The sequence below is a fragment of the Carassius auratus genome, chromosome 36 (genome assembly GCF_003368295.1).
Source record: "Carassius auratus strain Wakin chromosome 36, ASM336829v1, whole genome shotgun sequence".
Lineage (NCBI taxonomy): Eukaryota > Metazoa > Chordata > Actinopteri > Cypriniformes > Cyprinidae > Carassius > Carassius auratus.
Window position 1 is genome coordinate 14,479,339 of NC_039278.1, and position 17,612 is coordinate 14,496,950.

At 39.7% G+C, this 17,612-nt stretch overlaps 1 protein-coding gene across 4 annotated transcripts; it reads left to right on the plus strand.

Moving 5' to 3' along the window:
- The first annotated feature begins 3,256 nt into the window (after positions 1-3,256).
- LOC113055367 (putative GPI-anchored protein pfl2) lies at positions 3,257-11,221 on the plus strand. 4 transcript variants are annotated; one of them, XM_026221640.1, is made up of 16 exons: positions 3,257-3,854; positions 4,145-4,513; positions 5,393-5,446; positions 5,784-5,825; positions 5,951-6,001; positions 6,112-6,162; positions 6,695-6,745; positions 6,856-6,906; positions 7,750-7,779; positions 8,166-8,240; positions 8,339-8,357; positions 8,517-8,556; positions 8,662-8,734; positions 9,934-10,029; positions 10,339-10,388; positions 10,478-11,221. In XM_026221640.1, the coding sequence occupies exons 1-16, from the start codon at positions 3,734-3,736 to the stop codon at positions 10,565-10,567; spliced, it is 1,263 nt and encodes a 420-aa protein (XP_026077425.1). In that variant the 5' UTR covers positions 3,257-3,733; the 3' UTR covers positions 10,568-11,221. The 4 variants fall into 4 exon arrangements, with proteins under 4 accessions (XP_026077425.1, XP_026077423.1, XP_026077424.1 ...); XM_026221638.1 differs by having other exon boundaries at positions 10,339-11,221; XM_026221639.1 differs by having other exon boundaries at positions 5,954-6,001; positions 10,339-11,221.
- Positions 11,222-17,612: the final 6,391 nt, after the last annotated feature.

Genomic DNA, 17,612 nt, shown 5'->3' on the forward strand with positions numbered 1-17,612 from the left:
TGCCTCCTTTCAAATTTCAATAAACTGTTAGTGTACATCCTACCTTAACCATTCTGCACAAGGCCTAGAATTGCAGTGTTAACTTTCTAATACCTAACCACACAATTAAATTAACCAATTCACTAGAAGCAATCTTACTTTACAACACTGCAATATGAATGAGATAACATTTAGCTCGCCTGAAGTTATGTGCGCATTACAAAATTAAATAAAACAGCTTTTTATTTAATGGAAACTAACTGGAAAAGAGTTGATTTTAAATTGTGATATCCAGGCCTGGACATGAGGTTAAGTTTTATTTTTAAAGTACCTTTTGATGTCGTGGAATTCTTTTTTCAGTTTCAACAGCGACTTCTACTGTTAAAGCTTTTAACAACGCTGTATTTTTAAAATAATACTTACCTGAGTTACATTGAAGCAATTCACATTCAATGATCTGAAATGAATTAGTTAATAATAACTGAAAACTTTACATATGATGATCAATCGATCTTATTATCAAGACTTTTATCTACATAAAAAGCAGATTATAAGGTTTCATGTGTTCAGATGTGCCTCTTCCTAATTCACCCATCATGAGAGTCTCATTCTGTCTCTTTCACACTCGCTTTTATTGAGTTTTTCATCTTCGTTGCTATTCAGCGCTTTATGGAGGTTCAGTCATACAGTAAGTGATTTGAAGGGAATTGTTGTTTAACATCTTAAATACTTTGTTCACATTTGTATTCATTTTTGTTTTGAAGAAGCTTCAATGTCAATAATATTTCTGCATGTCTGATCAGTAATTTGAAGATTTAGTCTCACAAATTACAAAATGATTACAAAAAATGAAATAAGAACCTGCATGTCTTTATTTGGGAATTATGATGTTTAATATTTATACAGTTATATTTGAGTATAGCATGCAAAAGTCTTATTCAAATGATCTAAAGTCACAACCAGAATATGCACCTTGTTGATTACATTTTGTACATTGCCATCAAGGAGATGTAATGTAGTGACTGATCTGTTCTGTGTTGTTTCAGAATCTCCTACTGTAAAAGTATCTCCAGATGTCATAAGAGAGTCCAGCTCAGTGAAGATCAGCTGTGAGACTCCAGCAGATGTTAGAGCGAGTCAGTGTTATTTCACCAAAAACAGAGAAGAGAGGAATATAAAAGTTAGTTCATCATGTCAGCTCGAGCTCACTGGTGCTGAAGTGCTCAATCTACATTAACTGTTACTACACAATAAATGAACGAGGCATCAATAAACCATCATCTAATTCTCCTCCCACCACAGTGACGGTTCTTGGTGAGATATTTAATTGCTTGTTTGTGTAGTTTGAAACTGTTATTGCAATGTTTTTAATAGCTGTAGATTATTTCTCTTCAGATTCCCTTCAGAAACCCTTCATCAGTGTCAGTGATGACCAGCCCATTATATCATATATATATATATATATATATACATATATATATATATATATATGTATGTATATATATATATATATATATATATATATATATATATATATATATATATATATATATATATACGTATATATATATACATATACATATATATATATATATATATATATATATATATATATATATATATATATATATACATATATATATATATGTATATATATATATATATATGTATATATATATACATATATATATATATATATATATATATATATATATATATATATATATATATATGTATATATATATATATATATATATATATATATATATATATATATATATATATATATACATACATATATATATATATATGTATATATATATATATATATATATATATGATATAATGGGCTGGTCCCTGTGTATCCCTGTGTTAGAATCAACATCGACCTCTACTGGTAAAACTCTGTCAGCACACACACAAACGAGAGATTAACATTACATCTCAATACCTGGGATTCTTTTAGCATTTTTGATATGTTTACGTTATATTATTGGATGTTATATTAATATTAATAGCAGTACTAAGTAAAATTTTATCTCCAAACTAAATGAACCCCATGACCTCTACTTCCACTATAATTTTTCTTTTGACAGACTCCTGGCATTATTTCTGTCTGGACTCATAGGATTCATCTGTCTGTGCAGCTTCACCAGTAAAAACGATGTACAGGTTTAGTTGTACAGAAACTGATAAACTCCATGATACAGAAACATATGATAATAAAATCTGTGTCTCTGCAGGTTCTGCTGATATTCACAGATCTGAACCTCCTGCCAGATAGAAACAACTGCCTTGTCTAAATACTCACACTTGCGGTCTTTGCACTTGACACCTTGACAAATTATATGACGTATTTCCTGTAAGTGTTCAAGTGAGGTGTGTGTCGAACTTTTCATTACTTGATTGGACAAACTTATAGTATTATAAAAATGCAAGTGTTTATATAAATTAATTTTAATTTTAAATACTTTGCATTTTAAAAGCAATTTCTAAATGTCTGTTCAGTAGTCAATATAACATGCCATAAATTTAATTTGTGGTGGTTTTAATTAAGTGATAAAAAGCAGCTCCAAATGTTGTACAAAATAAATATACATATTTTTGCAGCAATAAAACCTGTAGCACTTTGTTTTACTAGCAAATGATATGTAATACTATCTTATTATCATTTCCATTGCAAAAGATTTACGTGACCACCTTGGCAAAAGGAACGTATCACAATTTATTTCCAGAACATGATGCATTGTGGGATACACTAAGACTTGAATACCAATCCAGAGTGGAATTTGAGATGTGAATTTAGTGTGTGTGGATTTAGTGTGTCATTACTAATGTCTTGTGCACTTACTTAAGTGTGGGTATTTGGACAACTTTTTAACTTCCTCTTTCTGCTCCTTAAAACATGGATGATCTGAACATAAACTGCTTTTAACATGCACATGAATCCCTAGGAGTAGAGATTTTAACTGTCTGAAACAGTTTCAGAAAATTTTCATAGTGTTACACTTTATTTATTTTATTTATTTATTTATTGTCACTGACCATGTAAACTGCTTGGAGTCAATTTTTCTTTTACAGAAACATGGGATTTTGAAGTGAAAGAAACCTCTTGGATTAAATTTAACAAAATTCTTAGGGGATAGGAGCAGCATGATGTTGAGCAAATTAAAGACACAATTAAAAAAAAATTAAAAAAAATTGGTGACCTATCCCTTTAAGTTGCATCAGATTTCAAGTTCCTTGCGTTTTGCATCAGACTGTAAGGAGTATAAATGCTGTAATGAAGTTTTATTTTGTTTAATTTTACACAAGATTAATATAAGGAGAGATGTGTTAGGGTTTAAAGTTCTGTTATGTTGGAATTTACATGGGCTTTTATGTTAAAGATTGTAGAGTTATCATTGTGTAGAGTAAAGCCTGTGGTTAGGTTGAGGACGAGCTAAGCAACCTTCAGCCTACAAACTAAATGTATAGAGATAGTCTCCTAGTTATTAGAGCACATGCTAGAGAGTGATTACTGACTAGCTTTTAACCTTGAAGGGTTTAGTATGAATTTTACACTAAGAAATAAAAGTTATGTTAATTTATTTGTTGAATTACTTAACTTATAATAATTTAGTTTGCTTAAATGCTTTGCTTGTTCTGAACATCAGGGTTCATGGTGTGAAGTAAAGGTCCATATATATGTTACAGTCCACACGGGTGTAAGTGTGGTAATGACGTTCATCTTCATACAAAAGACTCTGGTCTGATGTGTTACTTCCTAAATCACTCATTGTGTGAGTCTCGTCTCTTCTCTTCTCTCACTCTCGCTGTAATGGAGTTGTTCATCTTCATAGTGTTTCAGCTCCTGACTGAGGTTCAGTCTTACAGTAAGTGATCTCTGCTGTTTAATGTTCATTAAATACTGTATGTCCACATTTGTGGTGAACAAAGTGTCATTGTCGAAAATATTTCAACTTTTTAATCAGTAAGCTACATGTGAACATATCTTACATATTTGTTGTGTTGTACAATATTTTGTATATAATCAACAGTTTTCTTATTTGGGTTTTCAGAACTCCAAAATATGTGCCTGTAAACATTTCACTGTGATTTTTACTTGCGATTTGGAAACTGTTATGGTAGTGTTTTAGTAACTGGATCATTTGTCTTTAAACAGATGCACTTCAGAAACCCTTCATCAGTGTTAATAATGATGAGCAACTCAACATAGCATGTGAAATACCACTTTCAGTCAGAGCTGATTCCATCTGTAGTCTCTACACTAAGGATGATGTTCTTCTGTTTCACCGTGTCTCTCACTGGAGTCAGTCTGGAGGGAATCTTTGTATATTTTATTTAAGTCGTAGTGAACTCTTCACACAATCAGTGAACAGCAGAGAGCTGAGCTGTGTTTATTCACTCAAGACTGAACCTGAGAACAGATCACCACACAGTGACACAATCACCATCAGTAACACAATCCCCATCACAGTCACAGTCACCATCAGAGACACGATCAACTTCAGAGACACAATCACTACCAGAGGTGAGTTATCACTATTATTTTTTTTCATATGTATATATAAAAGCACATGATTAGAGACACATACATAATTCTTATTAGCCAGTATGATTTATAATGTAGATCAGAAGGATATTAAGAAATCATGGAGGATTGATCAATAATAAAATGTGAAGTCAATATCTTCAATAAACAAACTAATATGAGAAAAAAAGGAATGTTAAACTATGTTTAATAATTCTGGATGGATATTTTTTTTTATTAAGATGCTTTCAATAGGCTGTACAAGACTGAAAGGACAGATATATTACATGTTGTAAAGTTGAATATTGTTGATCATAATCCCTGGGAAACCACAGAATCATTCAGAAACAACATATTGATGCTGATTCTTGTGTGATGCTTCTGTCAGACACTGAATCAGTAGACAGTAATCTGTGAAGTCTCGATTCTAACACAGAAAAAACTTTATATTTAAGTTCTTTCAGACAGGCACTAAAACCACAGTGTGACTTTTAAAAGTGAGTAATCTGATACATGAAGGAAGAAAGGAAGAGCTGCTTGAGCTAATCATGTGATCATAGTTTAGAGGACAGAGAGCCAGACTATATCTGATACAAATGGAAACATGAAATCATCAAATCAATTGCTAATACGGATGTTTATGCTGTTCTTCCTCCAAAATTATATTACAAAATGACTGAAAGTTAGGGTTTTTGCAATAGTCCAGAGTGAGTTATTTTTATTATTATTATTATTATTATTAATATACTCATGTAAAGTTATAACATCACTAATATGTTAAATGTGCCATTTTTTACACATGAAAGACCTGTACCTTCAACAAACAAACTTTGCATAATGTAAATGACTCTCTGTAATTCTGATAAATTGTTTCTGCAGATTCAACTTCAACCACCACTGAACATACGACTACAACAACAGCCCCGACATCCTGTGAGTAAATGAGTTTGTATATCAGTTATTCGGACTTCTTTCTGAATGTCCTCAAAACAACAATCATTCTTTCTAATTCATTATTATTTACTCAGCATTTAAAATTGTCTTTAAGTTTCACAGTGGCTTTTTTTTTTTTTTTGCATGAACTATACTGGCCACTTCTGAAACAACATACAGTAAAATTGGTACATACATAGCAACATAATCATTAGTACATTAGTAACAAAGTTATTAATAAAGTAACAGCATTTCTGGTTATTCTAAATTAAATTTCAGAAACAATGTTCTTCTAAAAAATGATCCCCCTTGCGATGTTTTATTTTTACATTATTAGTCCAATCCAAAACGAGCCTGCCAACCAGCACAGCAAAGGAAAGTAAGTTCATCCACTCTTCCATTTTTCAAAGCAAAACATTTCTTTTTTTTGGTGAATGGCCCCTAACAGCTACATTTACTTTACATTTACTGTAAATAACCACAATTTTCACAATGTATTTTCAGCAGAGTTAAATGTCATTTCCACTTCTGAAATAACAACATACAGTAAAACTGGTAAGTTGCTAATAACACATTTTCCGGTTATTCTAGATTATTTTAATTTGAGAAATAATTGCTTTCTGAAAAGTGATTCCCTTTGCAATATGTTATTTTTATATTTGTAGAAGTCCAATCCAAGACAAGCCTGCCAACCAGCACAGCAAAGACAACCCTGAGTAAGTTCATCCGCTCTTCCTCAATGAGAAAATTCACTGTGTAGAATTAACATGTTGGATTCAAGTTATAACAAAAAAATACAGCTTGGGTGCAGTTTCAAAGTTTACTGGTACAGAGTAAGCTGTAGCACACACAGAATTAAATTAAGATGTGGTTCATGATTAGGCTGTTTTTTTTTCAACATGGTTATGGGCTGTTCACACTGAATCTGATTTACATTCCATTGCACTCTACATTCCCATTGTTTTGTTTTTTTTTATATGTAAATGCACTAGACAGATGTACTTAACCATTGTGCTTGTGTCTCTTGTCTTTTGCAGTGTCTTGCATATGACACGTAAAAACACAGTGCTCAATTTAAAATAAAAGTTTTAAAAACACATCTCGAGGCCTTGCATTTTTCCCTATTCTATTTGCCGCTCCTCAAGTTTTTCAAAGCAAAAAAAAAGAATTCTGTGTGAATGGCCCCTAACAGCTACATTTACTTTACATTTACTGTACATAACCACCATTTTCACAATGTACTTTCAGCTGTGTTAACTGTAATGTCCACTTCTGAAAAAACGACATACAGTAAAGCTGGTAAGTTACTAATAACAAATTTTCTGGTTATTCTTGATAATTTTAATTTGAGAAATAATTCCTTTCTAAAAAGTGCTTCCCTTTGCAATATGTTATTTTTACATTTGTAGATGACCAATCCAAGACAAGCCTGCCAACCAGCAAATCAAAGACAACCCTGAGTAAGTTCATCCTCTCTTCCTCAATGAGAAAAGTCACTGTGCAGAATTAACATGTTGGATTCAAGTCATAATAAAAATTACAGCTGGGATGCAGTTTCAAAGTTTATTGGTACAGAGTAAGCTGTAGCACACACAGAATTAAATGAAGATGTGGTTCATGATTATGCTGTTTTTTTTCAACATGGTTAAGGGCTGTTCACACAGATTGTGATTTACATTCCATTGCACTATACATTCCCATTGTTTTTTTATATGTAAATACACTAGTCAGATGTACTTGACCATTGTGCTTTTCTCATGTCTTTTGCAGTGTCTTGCATATGACACGTTAAAACATGATGCTCAGTTTAAAATTCAACTTTTAAAAACACCTCTTGAGGCCTTGCATTTTTTCCCCATTATATTTGCCTCTCCTAATAACAAATATTTCTAATAACAGATATTCTAGTTATTCCACATCATTTAAAATTTTAGAAATGATTCCCTTCTAAAACAAAAAAGTGATTCCCCTTGCAAATGTATAATTTTTCTATTAGTAGACTTTCAATCAGAATCAAACCTGCTAACCAACACAGCAACAGAAACCATGGGTTAGTTCAAACACTCTTCCTCAATGGACATTGTGTATAATAAATGTATTGGATTCAAAATAGCAAATTCAAAAATACAGCTGGGGTCCATTTTCCAAGTTTATTCGTACATGGTAAGCAGTAGCCCTCAGAGAATTAATAATGTGTTTTTTCAATATGGTTGCTATACATATATATATATATGTATATATATATATATTTTTTTTTTACAATTCTGTTTTAATATTTCACTACATGCTGTGATTTTCTGCAGGTTCTGTGGAAAACTCTACTCTGGAACCTGGTAACAGTATAATATCATAAAATATTAAGTACTGTTGATGCCAAGTTAGCAAGCAATTGTAAAAATTAATTTTCTTCAGAATGATGTCTAAACAGAATGTTACGTTGCACTGGATGAACTGTGTTTCACCAATATGTTTGTTTCCTTTTTTATTTATTTACTTTATTGAAAATGCCAATCTGATGTGACTGCATTGCTCTTGCATACAGATAGACACATACATCATACATATGAATGCTTCTTTCAAAAATAAAACTAATCTACATGTACATAAAATTAATTTATGTATAGCTTTAGTTGTCGGGTGGACTGATGTATCTAAAACAACCAAATTAAACATAATACACATAAACATTGATTAAAGTGTTGCTTTTCTTTTGACACAGTATGGTTTATAGTGCTGGTTTCCTCTGGTGCTGCTGTCATTGTGTCTGGACTCATCTGTTTCTGCCGCTTTGCAAGTAAGTATTTCAGTGTACTTTAGTATGTATTTTATAATTGAATTATATGTGCAGGAATAAAAACTGAACATTTAATGCAATAACTCATTGTTTCTTAGGTAAAAAAAGAAGAAAATTGTAAGTATTTTCATGTTTTTTTTTTTTGTTTTTTTTGCAAAAAAAAAAAATATATATATATATATTTTTGTTGTCCAGGAGCTGTAAATGTTTAGCTTCTTATCTGATATATGCATGTATCCATAAATATCCATGTTTCATTCTTTGAAATAAAACAAGATCAATGAAACCTGATGTGAGCAGTCAAGGAATTGGTATGGTGAGTAGCACTTTAACACTTACAATAATAAATATTTATATTAAACCATAATTAATAAGAACTGTCATAAGTGACTTGATCTTAATAATTGATTATGTTATTTAGAGTTGTTCTGGACCTGCAGAGACATACTTTATGATCACGTCTGTACCAGCCACATCTCAGCCCATATCTGAAGGTTAGAGAACATCATTCTCAGGAAATTATCTCAGATAAATTAAAAACGTAGTAACACATGACACCAAGTGATCTTAAAGAAACATTGTTCAGTGATCATAGCTTCTCAGAAACTGGTACTAAACCCATTTCCTCTTTCAATTCTTCAGCAGATCAGCATTATTAACCACATGCTCTCTTAAAGAAACATTTAACACCAAAATGAAATTTACCATAAACCTCTCATAAAAGAGAACATATTCCAAATCTTCAGAAGTCACTGACGATCTTTCCTCTTCATTGAGTAGACTAAATGCAGTGATGATGTATTTTTGTTGATGAATCCAGAAGTCACCATCACTGTGATAATCTTCACAAATGAACTGAACTTTTATACATCTTGAAGCATTAATACAATCACCAGCAGTAAAAAGCTAAAGATAGGCTATAAACCAACTACTCTGTGGTCACATGTTTTCAACATTTGGTTAATGAGCTTACAACAACTCTTTTAGTCTTTAAAATAAAAACAAAAAAAACAAAGGGGGCTTTACTGATGTATTTTATGTTGTAGAATAAAACAGAAAAATGTCTTGAGCTTTAGTAAACCCAGGGCCATTGCTCACCATTTTGTGCCCTAGGCAAGATCCTTTTTGGTACCCCTCTGCCTTTCCTTCTAACATGTTTATAACATGAAATAAAAGATATGTTTCTAAGCATTAATTTAATTATAATTTAATAATTATAATTTTACTTGTCTTAAGTTGAAATTATCCCCATATTTAGTACGTTATATGATTTTTTTGTGTAGGATGGCATTAAATGAACAACAAATGAACAAATACGCATAATAAAGCAGTCAAAACAAACAAACAAAGTAGTTCGCTTTCACAACGAAACACACAGCAATTCCACGACATGGCATACATTATTAAACATTAAATATTTTGATTTTGGATTGCTTTTTGATTTGTCTTTCTGATTAATGTTTTTTTATGATTTTTTTGTGGTGCCACACTAGGTAACTGCCTAAAAACGGCCCTGTGTAAACCACAGACCTTATTTAATCCAAATCCCATAAAATAATAATAATAATAATGTTATGCATCTTCACAAGTTTGAAGCTTTGTAGGTGAAGCCACTTCACATTTGTCCTCCTATCTTGTATAGTTGTGATTACTGACTCAGTTTGACCCTCTTCTTCATGCTGTTCTTACACAGGCCTCAAACACCCAGAGTCACATCAGGACAGCACAGCAGATCCCAAAGACAGTTACTCTTTCATTACTTCTGTAAATACAATTTACCAGCCCTCAGGTAATGAATCTTTCATTAAAGTGATCATAATGGTCATAATTGTTTTCACATAAGAGTTGTTAATATAGAAATCCTATGTCACTGAGTTTTCACAACTCCAAACTTCCTGTCAAATCCAAAAATTTTTTGATGCACACATTTAGGTGTTAAGAAACAAATATAGAGGAAGAAGGACAAATTTGAAATAACTTACAACACAGAGTCTGAGAAGTGTAAAAGCTTGCATTAATGTTTTATGACAAACAGTGTATTCATACATGTTCTTTAAAGTTATTTGACTGGTTTAAATGTTTCTGCATTGCTTTACAGATGTTTTGGTTAATAAACAACAGAAACAGGGAAATCCGGAGAATAAGGAGGTATGTGTGAACACTGTCACACCCCAAAAGCACATAACCCTCCATCATGAACAGAATACTAACACATTTATTTCATGTATGTCCTTAAGAATGTTTATCACCTGTACGCCACAATCCCTGACAAACCAGTTCAGTCCAAAACAGAAGATCACGTGTACAGTTTGGTGCAGATGAACTGATGAATCTCTGGTTTCATCATGTACAGCCATTAAAGTATCTTTACTTACAGATAAATAGGTCTTTATTTACATTATTCAGTGTATTATTTACCATTATTATGGAACATACTGTGACTTCAGTGAATATCCAGAGCATCTTCTCCAGCAATCCTCACTAGTGCAATTCCACGCTGTAAGAAGAGATTGGGCAATCAATGAGCTGAACTAATATCTAATGATAAATGAAAATGTTTTACTTATTTTCTGATGGAATTTGAACAAAACAAATATTTTTTTTCTTAGATTTCTGTATTACTAAAAAAAGAAGAAAAAAAATCTATGTTTAGAATAATTTTTAGCTTCTCCTTCTACAAAACCCAGCTGATTACAGAAAAAATGACTCGCATCCTGTTTTCAGTGAATCATTCATTCCAGAGTGTATTTAGCTTAAAAAAAAATAGCCCTTTTATAGTATATTTTTGCTTCTGATGCTCCAAGCAAAAGACACAACACACAAGCACACAATTTCTGTAATCAGTCATTTTGAATGGCTCTGTATAGGATACAGTCAGGTCAAGGCTGCTGGTAAAGGGTTTTTGTCATCTCCATGTTTGACACTTTGACTTGATGTTTATTTAAACAAGAATAAAAAAAACTTAAAGAATTGTTACCTCACAAGTATCTGCTGCATTGTTTACATTCATTGTGAAACATCATTCTTCTTTTTCTTCTTCTTTTTCTTTTTCTTTTTTTACAATTGAAATTAATGTTCTGGAATATTTTCATGAGTGGTTTGGTTTGCACACTAGTCCTAAATTATATGGACTTCTTAAATCATTTGGATATCTGGACTCTGGTCTCCAAGTGTCCTTTTTAAAAAAAAAATAAAAAAAAAATAAAAAGACTCCTAAATTTACCTTGAAAAATACAGTTCTAATCGACCCGAAATGTATGCCAGAATTTAAATATTTATCTTTATATATGCTTAAAAGCCTTGTAAAAGAATTATTTTAAATATTCTTGTTCATGCTCTGAGATGTACATGTTACATGTAAATGTTACATTGCACACGACTGTGTGTGTGGTCTAATGATGTGTTCTTTGATCTACATTAAACTGCTCAATGCATTGGTTTCCTGTGGTCTGATCTACCGTTTCCTAATTCAAGCATTGTTTCAGTTTTGTTCTGTATCTTTCACACTCGCTGTAATGGAGATTTTACATCTTAATAGTTTTTCAGCTCCATGGACGTTCAGTCTTATAGTAAAATATCTCTGCTATTTGTTGTCTTCTTAAAGAAATAAGTCCACATTTATAGTGAACAACGTTTCTATAAAATATTTCATATAATATGTCTAATTTTATATGAACACAAACTCATGAACTACAACATGGCTGACATATTCGTTTTACTTCATAGTATTTCTATAGTTAAAAGTCAAAGTCAGATTTATTGTAAGTTTTAGAACATTGCTTGACAATGGATACAAATGAAATAGTAGTGTTTAGTAGACAGTAACAAGAGCTAAAAAGACATAAGGACCATAAATACTGACAATAGGTACAAGGTACCATAAATACAGAATTGACAGTTAAATAAGTAATATATCAGATGTAGCAGCATGTATGTACTAGGTGAATAGATATACACAGTACAGTTATTAATATTAAAAAGTGAATGTAACGGATATAGTATTAAACATGTTAAGCTGTTATGTAATAGAAATTGTGATGTATTTTTATATCCTCAGTTGGTAGTTCAGTCCTGGACTGTGTTAGTGCACTATTAAAGTTATAATGGAGTTATGCACACCATCCTTTCAGTGGAGAGGCTCACATTTAGACCGTCTGTTCTGACAGCTTGAGGGAAGAAACGTCTCGGTTACGTACGTAACCCTCGTTCCCTGATGGAGGGAACGGAGACGTTATGTCGACCGACAAATGGGGTCTCACTTGGGAGGCCAATCATCTCTGATTTTAAGAGAAAACGCCAATGAAATTGGCAAGTGGATTAACACACCTGAGCCACTCCCCGTGCCAGCGGGTATAAATAGGGCGACAGGTGCATCCACTCATTAGGTTTTACGCTGAGGAGCCGAGAACGTGTCCCGGCAACAGCGAATGGTTCAAGGTTGTGGCATGGGGACATAACGTCTCCGTTCCCTCCATCAGGGAACGAGGGTTACGTACGTAACCGAGACGTTCCCTATCTGTCGGTCACTACGAGTTATGTCGACCGACAAATGGGGTCCTATGGAAAACGCCATAACCTGAACCTCGTCACAACCCTGAGGCGCTGCAATTGTTGACAAGCCTTGGCGTACCACAAAAGCTACGCTTAAGGTCGTAACCTTCCCAAAGCCCCAGCGCAAATTCACTGACCTTGGTACCGAAGGGGCCAAAGGGTGAGTACATCGCTGCTGGAGAAGGCCATGCTGCTGTTCCGCCCACATAAAGTAAATGGAAGGGATTTCAACCTTCAGTGAAAGATTGCTTCAAATCTTCCCTATTTGTTCTTTCAGCTGGCAAGACAATGGGGAAGCGAGCCTTTAGGAAAGGTCGCTACGGAGACCACATCCTACCCGTAGGGAGGTGACATGTGGATATACCGATATGGACTGACCCAGGGGGCAGTACTACATATGGAAAGGGTCTCTGAGGCAGGTCCTACCTTGGAGTAGGGATGGAACGGCTGCCAGAAGAGACTGACAGAGCGATCTGTCAAGGGAAGACACGGGTTTGCCAAGAGGGAAACCTTACCGTGGAAGAATACACATATGGGATTACCCGTAGGGAACCCAGCCATATGGACACCTAGCCTAGTACAGGGGCTGACCGGCTCCGGGCATGCTAACGCCAGTACTGGGCCTGGCGACAGACTGCTCCGCCAAGTCTGACGCCGAGGGTGCTGGAGGATGCTCGACCAGGGTACGCCAACCGGGGAACTCTACTGGGAGAAGAAGGCGCTCACATCCCCGTGTTAGGGGGAATGGCGCAGCAAGCGAGACACCCAGCCAGCCCTTCCCGCCAATTACCTGTTACCCAACACACGGGAGGAAACTGGCTCTACACGGAGGTTGTAAAACCTCGCAAAGGTGTTAGGTGTCGCCCAGCCCGCAGCTCAACAAATGTCTGCCAGAGAGGCGCCGTGCGCCAACGCATAGGAGGAGGCCACACTCTGTGTGGAGTGGGCCCTCGCCCCCAGGGGGCACGGCTCGCCTTGGGAATGGTAAGCCAAGGCGATGGCGACCACTATCCAGTGGGCCAACCTCTGCTTAGAGACAGCCTTCCCCTTCTGCTGACCTCCAAAGCAGACCAGGAGCTGCTCAGAGCTTCTGAAGCTCTGGGTGCGGTCCACGTATATGCGAAGCGCTCTTACGGGACACAGCAACGACAAGGCTGGATCTGCCTCCTCCAGGGGCAGCGCTTGCAGGTTCACCACCTGGTCTCGGAAGGGAGTGGTGGGAACCTTGGGCACGTATCCAGGCCGGGGTCTCAGGACAACGTGAGAGTAGGCCGGCCCGAACACAAGGCACTCTTCACTTACCGAAAATGCTTGGAGGTCCCCGACCCTCTTGATGGAAGTGAGCGCGATCAGGAGCGCTGTCTTGAGAGACAGGAACTTCAGCTCAACCGAATCCAGCGGCTCAAAGGGACCCCTCTGAAGTCCCGCCAGGGCAATAGAGAGGTCCCAGGAGGGAATCAGGGGTGTCCTAGGAGGATGTAACCTTCTGGCACCCCTCAGGAACCTAACGATCAGGTCATGCCTCCCCAGGGACCGGCCGTCCACTGCATCGTGATGTGCTGCAATGGCAGCCACATACACCTTCAGGGTGGAGGGTGACAGCCCACGCTCCAGCCTACCTTGCAGGAAAGAAAGCACGACTCTGACCGGGCATCTCCGGGGGTCTTCCCGGTGAGAAGAACACCAATTCGTGAACAGACTCCACTTCAGAGCATAGGCCTCTTAGGTCTGCCGCGTCCCGTCTAGAAGCCACACATGGAGGTTCCAGAGATCTGGGCGCGGGTGCCAAATGGTGCCAGGCCCCTGAGAGAGAAGGTCTCTCCTCCGGGGGATGCGCCAGGGAGGGGCTGTCACGAGGAGCATGAGTTCCGAAAACCAGGTCCGGGTGGGCCAGTAAGGCGCAACCAACAGGACCTGTTCCTCGTCCTCCCTGACCTTGCACAGTGTCTGTGCGAGCAGGCTCACTGGGGGAACGCATACTTGCGTAAGCCAGAGGCCAGCTGTGTGCCAGTGCATCTGTGCCCAGGGGGGCCTGGGACAGGGAATAGTACAGCTGGCAGTGGGAGGACTCGTGGGAAGCAAACAGGTCTACCTGGGCTTCCCCGAATCGACTCCAGATCAGCTGGGCTGTCTGGGGATGGAGTCGCCATTCCCCGGGGAAAGTGAGCTGTCGTGAGAGCACGCTGGCTGCACGATTGAGCTCCCCCGGGATGTGGACAGCACGCAGCGACTTGAGCCACGTCTGACTCCAGAGGAGGAGATGACGGGCGAGTTGAGACATGCGACGTGATCGTAAACCGCCCTGTCGGTTGATGTACGAAACAGCCGCAGTGTTGTCCGTGCGGACCAACACGTGCTTGTCCAGCACTAGCGGACGAAACCGTCGCAAAGCTAGATGCACTGCCAGCAACTCCAGGCAGTTGATGTGCCACAGCAGTCGAGGTCCTGTCCAGGACCCTGAAGCTGCCTGCCCGTTGCATGTCGCGCCCCAGCCCGAGTTGGAGGCATCTGTTGTGACAACAACGTGCCGGGACACTTGTTCTAAGGGCACGCCGGCCCGTAGAAAAGCAAGGTCCGACCAAGGACTGAATAGGCGGCGACACATCAGTGTGATGGTGACACGATGTGTACCGCGGCGCCATGCCCATCTCGGGACTCGGGAGCGTAACTAGTGCTGAAGTGGTCTCATATGAAGCAACCCGAGCGGCGTGACTGCGGCTGCGGATGCCATATGCCCCAGGAGCCTCTGAAAGTGTTTCAGCGGTACCACTATCCTGCCTCTGAAGGAACTCAGGCAGTTCAGCACTGAGTGGGCACGCTCGCTGGTGAGACGTGCCATCATACTCACCGAGTCTAACTCCATACCGAGATAAGAGATTCTCTGCACAGGGGAGAGCTTGCTCTTCTCCCGGTTGACCTGAAGCCCCAACTGACTGAGGTGCCGAAGCACGAAGTCCCTGTGATCGCACAACTCTTCTCGGGACCGGGCCATAATGAGCCAGTCGTCGAGATAGTTGAGGATCCTGATGCCCACTTCCCAAAGTGGGGCAAGGGCGCCCTCCGCGACCTTCGTGAAGACACGGGGGGACAGGGAGAGCCCGAAGGGGAGGACCTTGTACTGCCATGCCTGACCCTCGGAAGCAAAGCGCAGGAACGGTCTGTGACGAGGGAGGATAGAGACATGAAAGTACGCGTCTTTCAGGTCGATCGCTGCAAACCAGTCCTGGGGCTGGACGCATTTGATAACGCGTTTCTGCGTCAACATCCTGAACGGGAGCTTGTGTAGGGCCCGATTCAAGACTCGCAGAACCAGGATAGGTCGAAGGCCACCGCTTTTCTTGGGCACGATGAAGTAAGGGCAGTAAAGCCCCGTCCTCATCTCGGCTGGAGGGACCGGCTCGATTGCATCCTTCGCCAGGAGGACAGCAATCTCCTCGCGCAAGACAGGGGCGTCCTGGACTGCCACCGAAGTCTCGAGCATGCCATTGAACTTGGGGGGGTCGCCGGGCGAACTGAATCGCATAGCCGAGTCGAACCGTCCGGATGAGCCAGCGTGACGGGTTGGGCAGCGCAAGCCACGCTCCCAGATACCGTACAAGTGGCACCAAAGGGACAGTCGACATACCCGCAGTGGTGCAGCGATGGGGAGTCGTGCCGGAAGGCCCAGAAGGCACTGCGTCCTGGGTCATCGCAACCACACTCCCCGTGTTCCCGGAGGAACTGGCCAGAGACGCGTGGAGAGGCGTTGCGTCTCCGAACCGCGACCTCTTGGCTGCTGGCGAAAGGGGGCGTCGTGGGTGAGAATGAGGAAGCTGTGCGTCGCTCATTGTCAGCCCACAAGCCTTGCAACTCGGAGGAAGGAGAAATTGCTCTTCCAATGAAAATGTGGGTGCCACTGGCCGTTCGACCAGCGGCGGAACAGAACCAGAAGATTCTCCACCCGGCCCTCCTCCGGGGGAGGGAGTGGCGCTCTCTCCGCCATCTCCTGAAGAGCAGTTCTCCGCATCTCCGAGTTGCCCGTGTCAGGGCCGCTTAGTCGACTTCCTCGAGGACTTTGCAGCCGGGAGTGACACGGGGGGCGCCGCTCTCCTGCGCGGGGCTCGACGCGCCGGCCTCGAAGAACTCTCAGCACGGGGCGGAGCTGGTGTGGAGGACGCAGGGGGGCGCCCTCGGCGACGAGCAGGCTGAGGCACTGCCTGCGACGGAATGGTGGCAACCAGAGGATCACGTCGTGGCAAGATGTGCTGTATGGCCTCAGTCTGCTGTTATTCTGTCAGGAACTACTGGGCACAGCCCCTGACAGCGTCGCCACACAGGACAGCCTGGGACATGGGAGCATCGAGAAAATGCACTTTGTCAATGTCTCTCATACAGACCAGGCTGAACCTGAAACGGCACTACTGGACCACCAGAGTGGACATCGCTTACCCGAGGGACTGCGTTGTGACTTCCGTCACCCAGAAGGGGGAGGTCAGTCGCCATGCGCAGCTCCTGCATCAACCTCGGGTTGGTCCTACCCTCGTGCATTTGTTAAAGCCTTGGCTTGTTGGGTTTGCAGGATAGCCATGGCATGCAAAGCAGAGACAGCTTGGCCCGCAGCACTGTAAGCCTTGGTAGCGAGCGCGGCCGACAGCTTACAGGCCTTGGGTGAGGGGCGCGGACTATCCCTCCCAGTGGCGGCGTTTTGCGGACACAAGTGCACCGCAATCGCACTCTCCTGCTGGGGAATGTCAACACACCCCTAGCTGCCTCGCCATCGAGGGTAGTGAGGACGGAGGAACGAAATGAGCTGCTTCCGGCCGTAAAAGGGGCCATCCACGA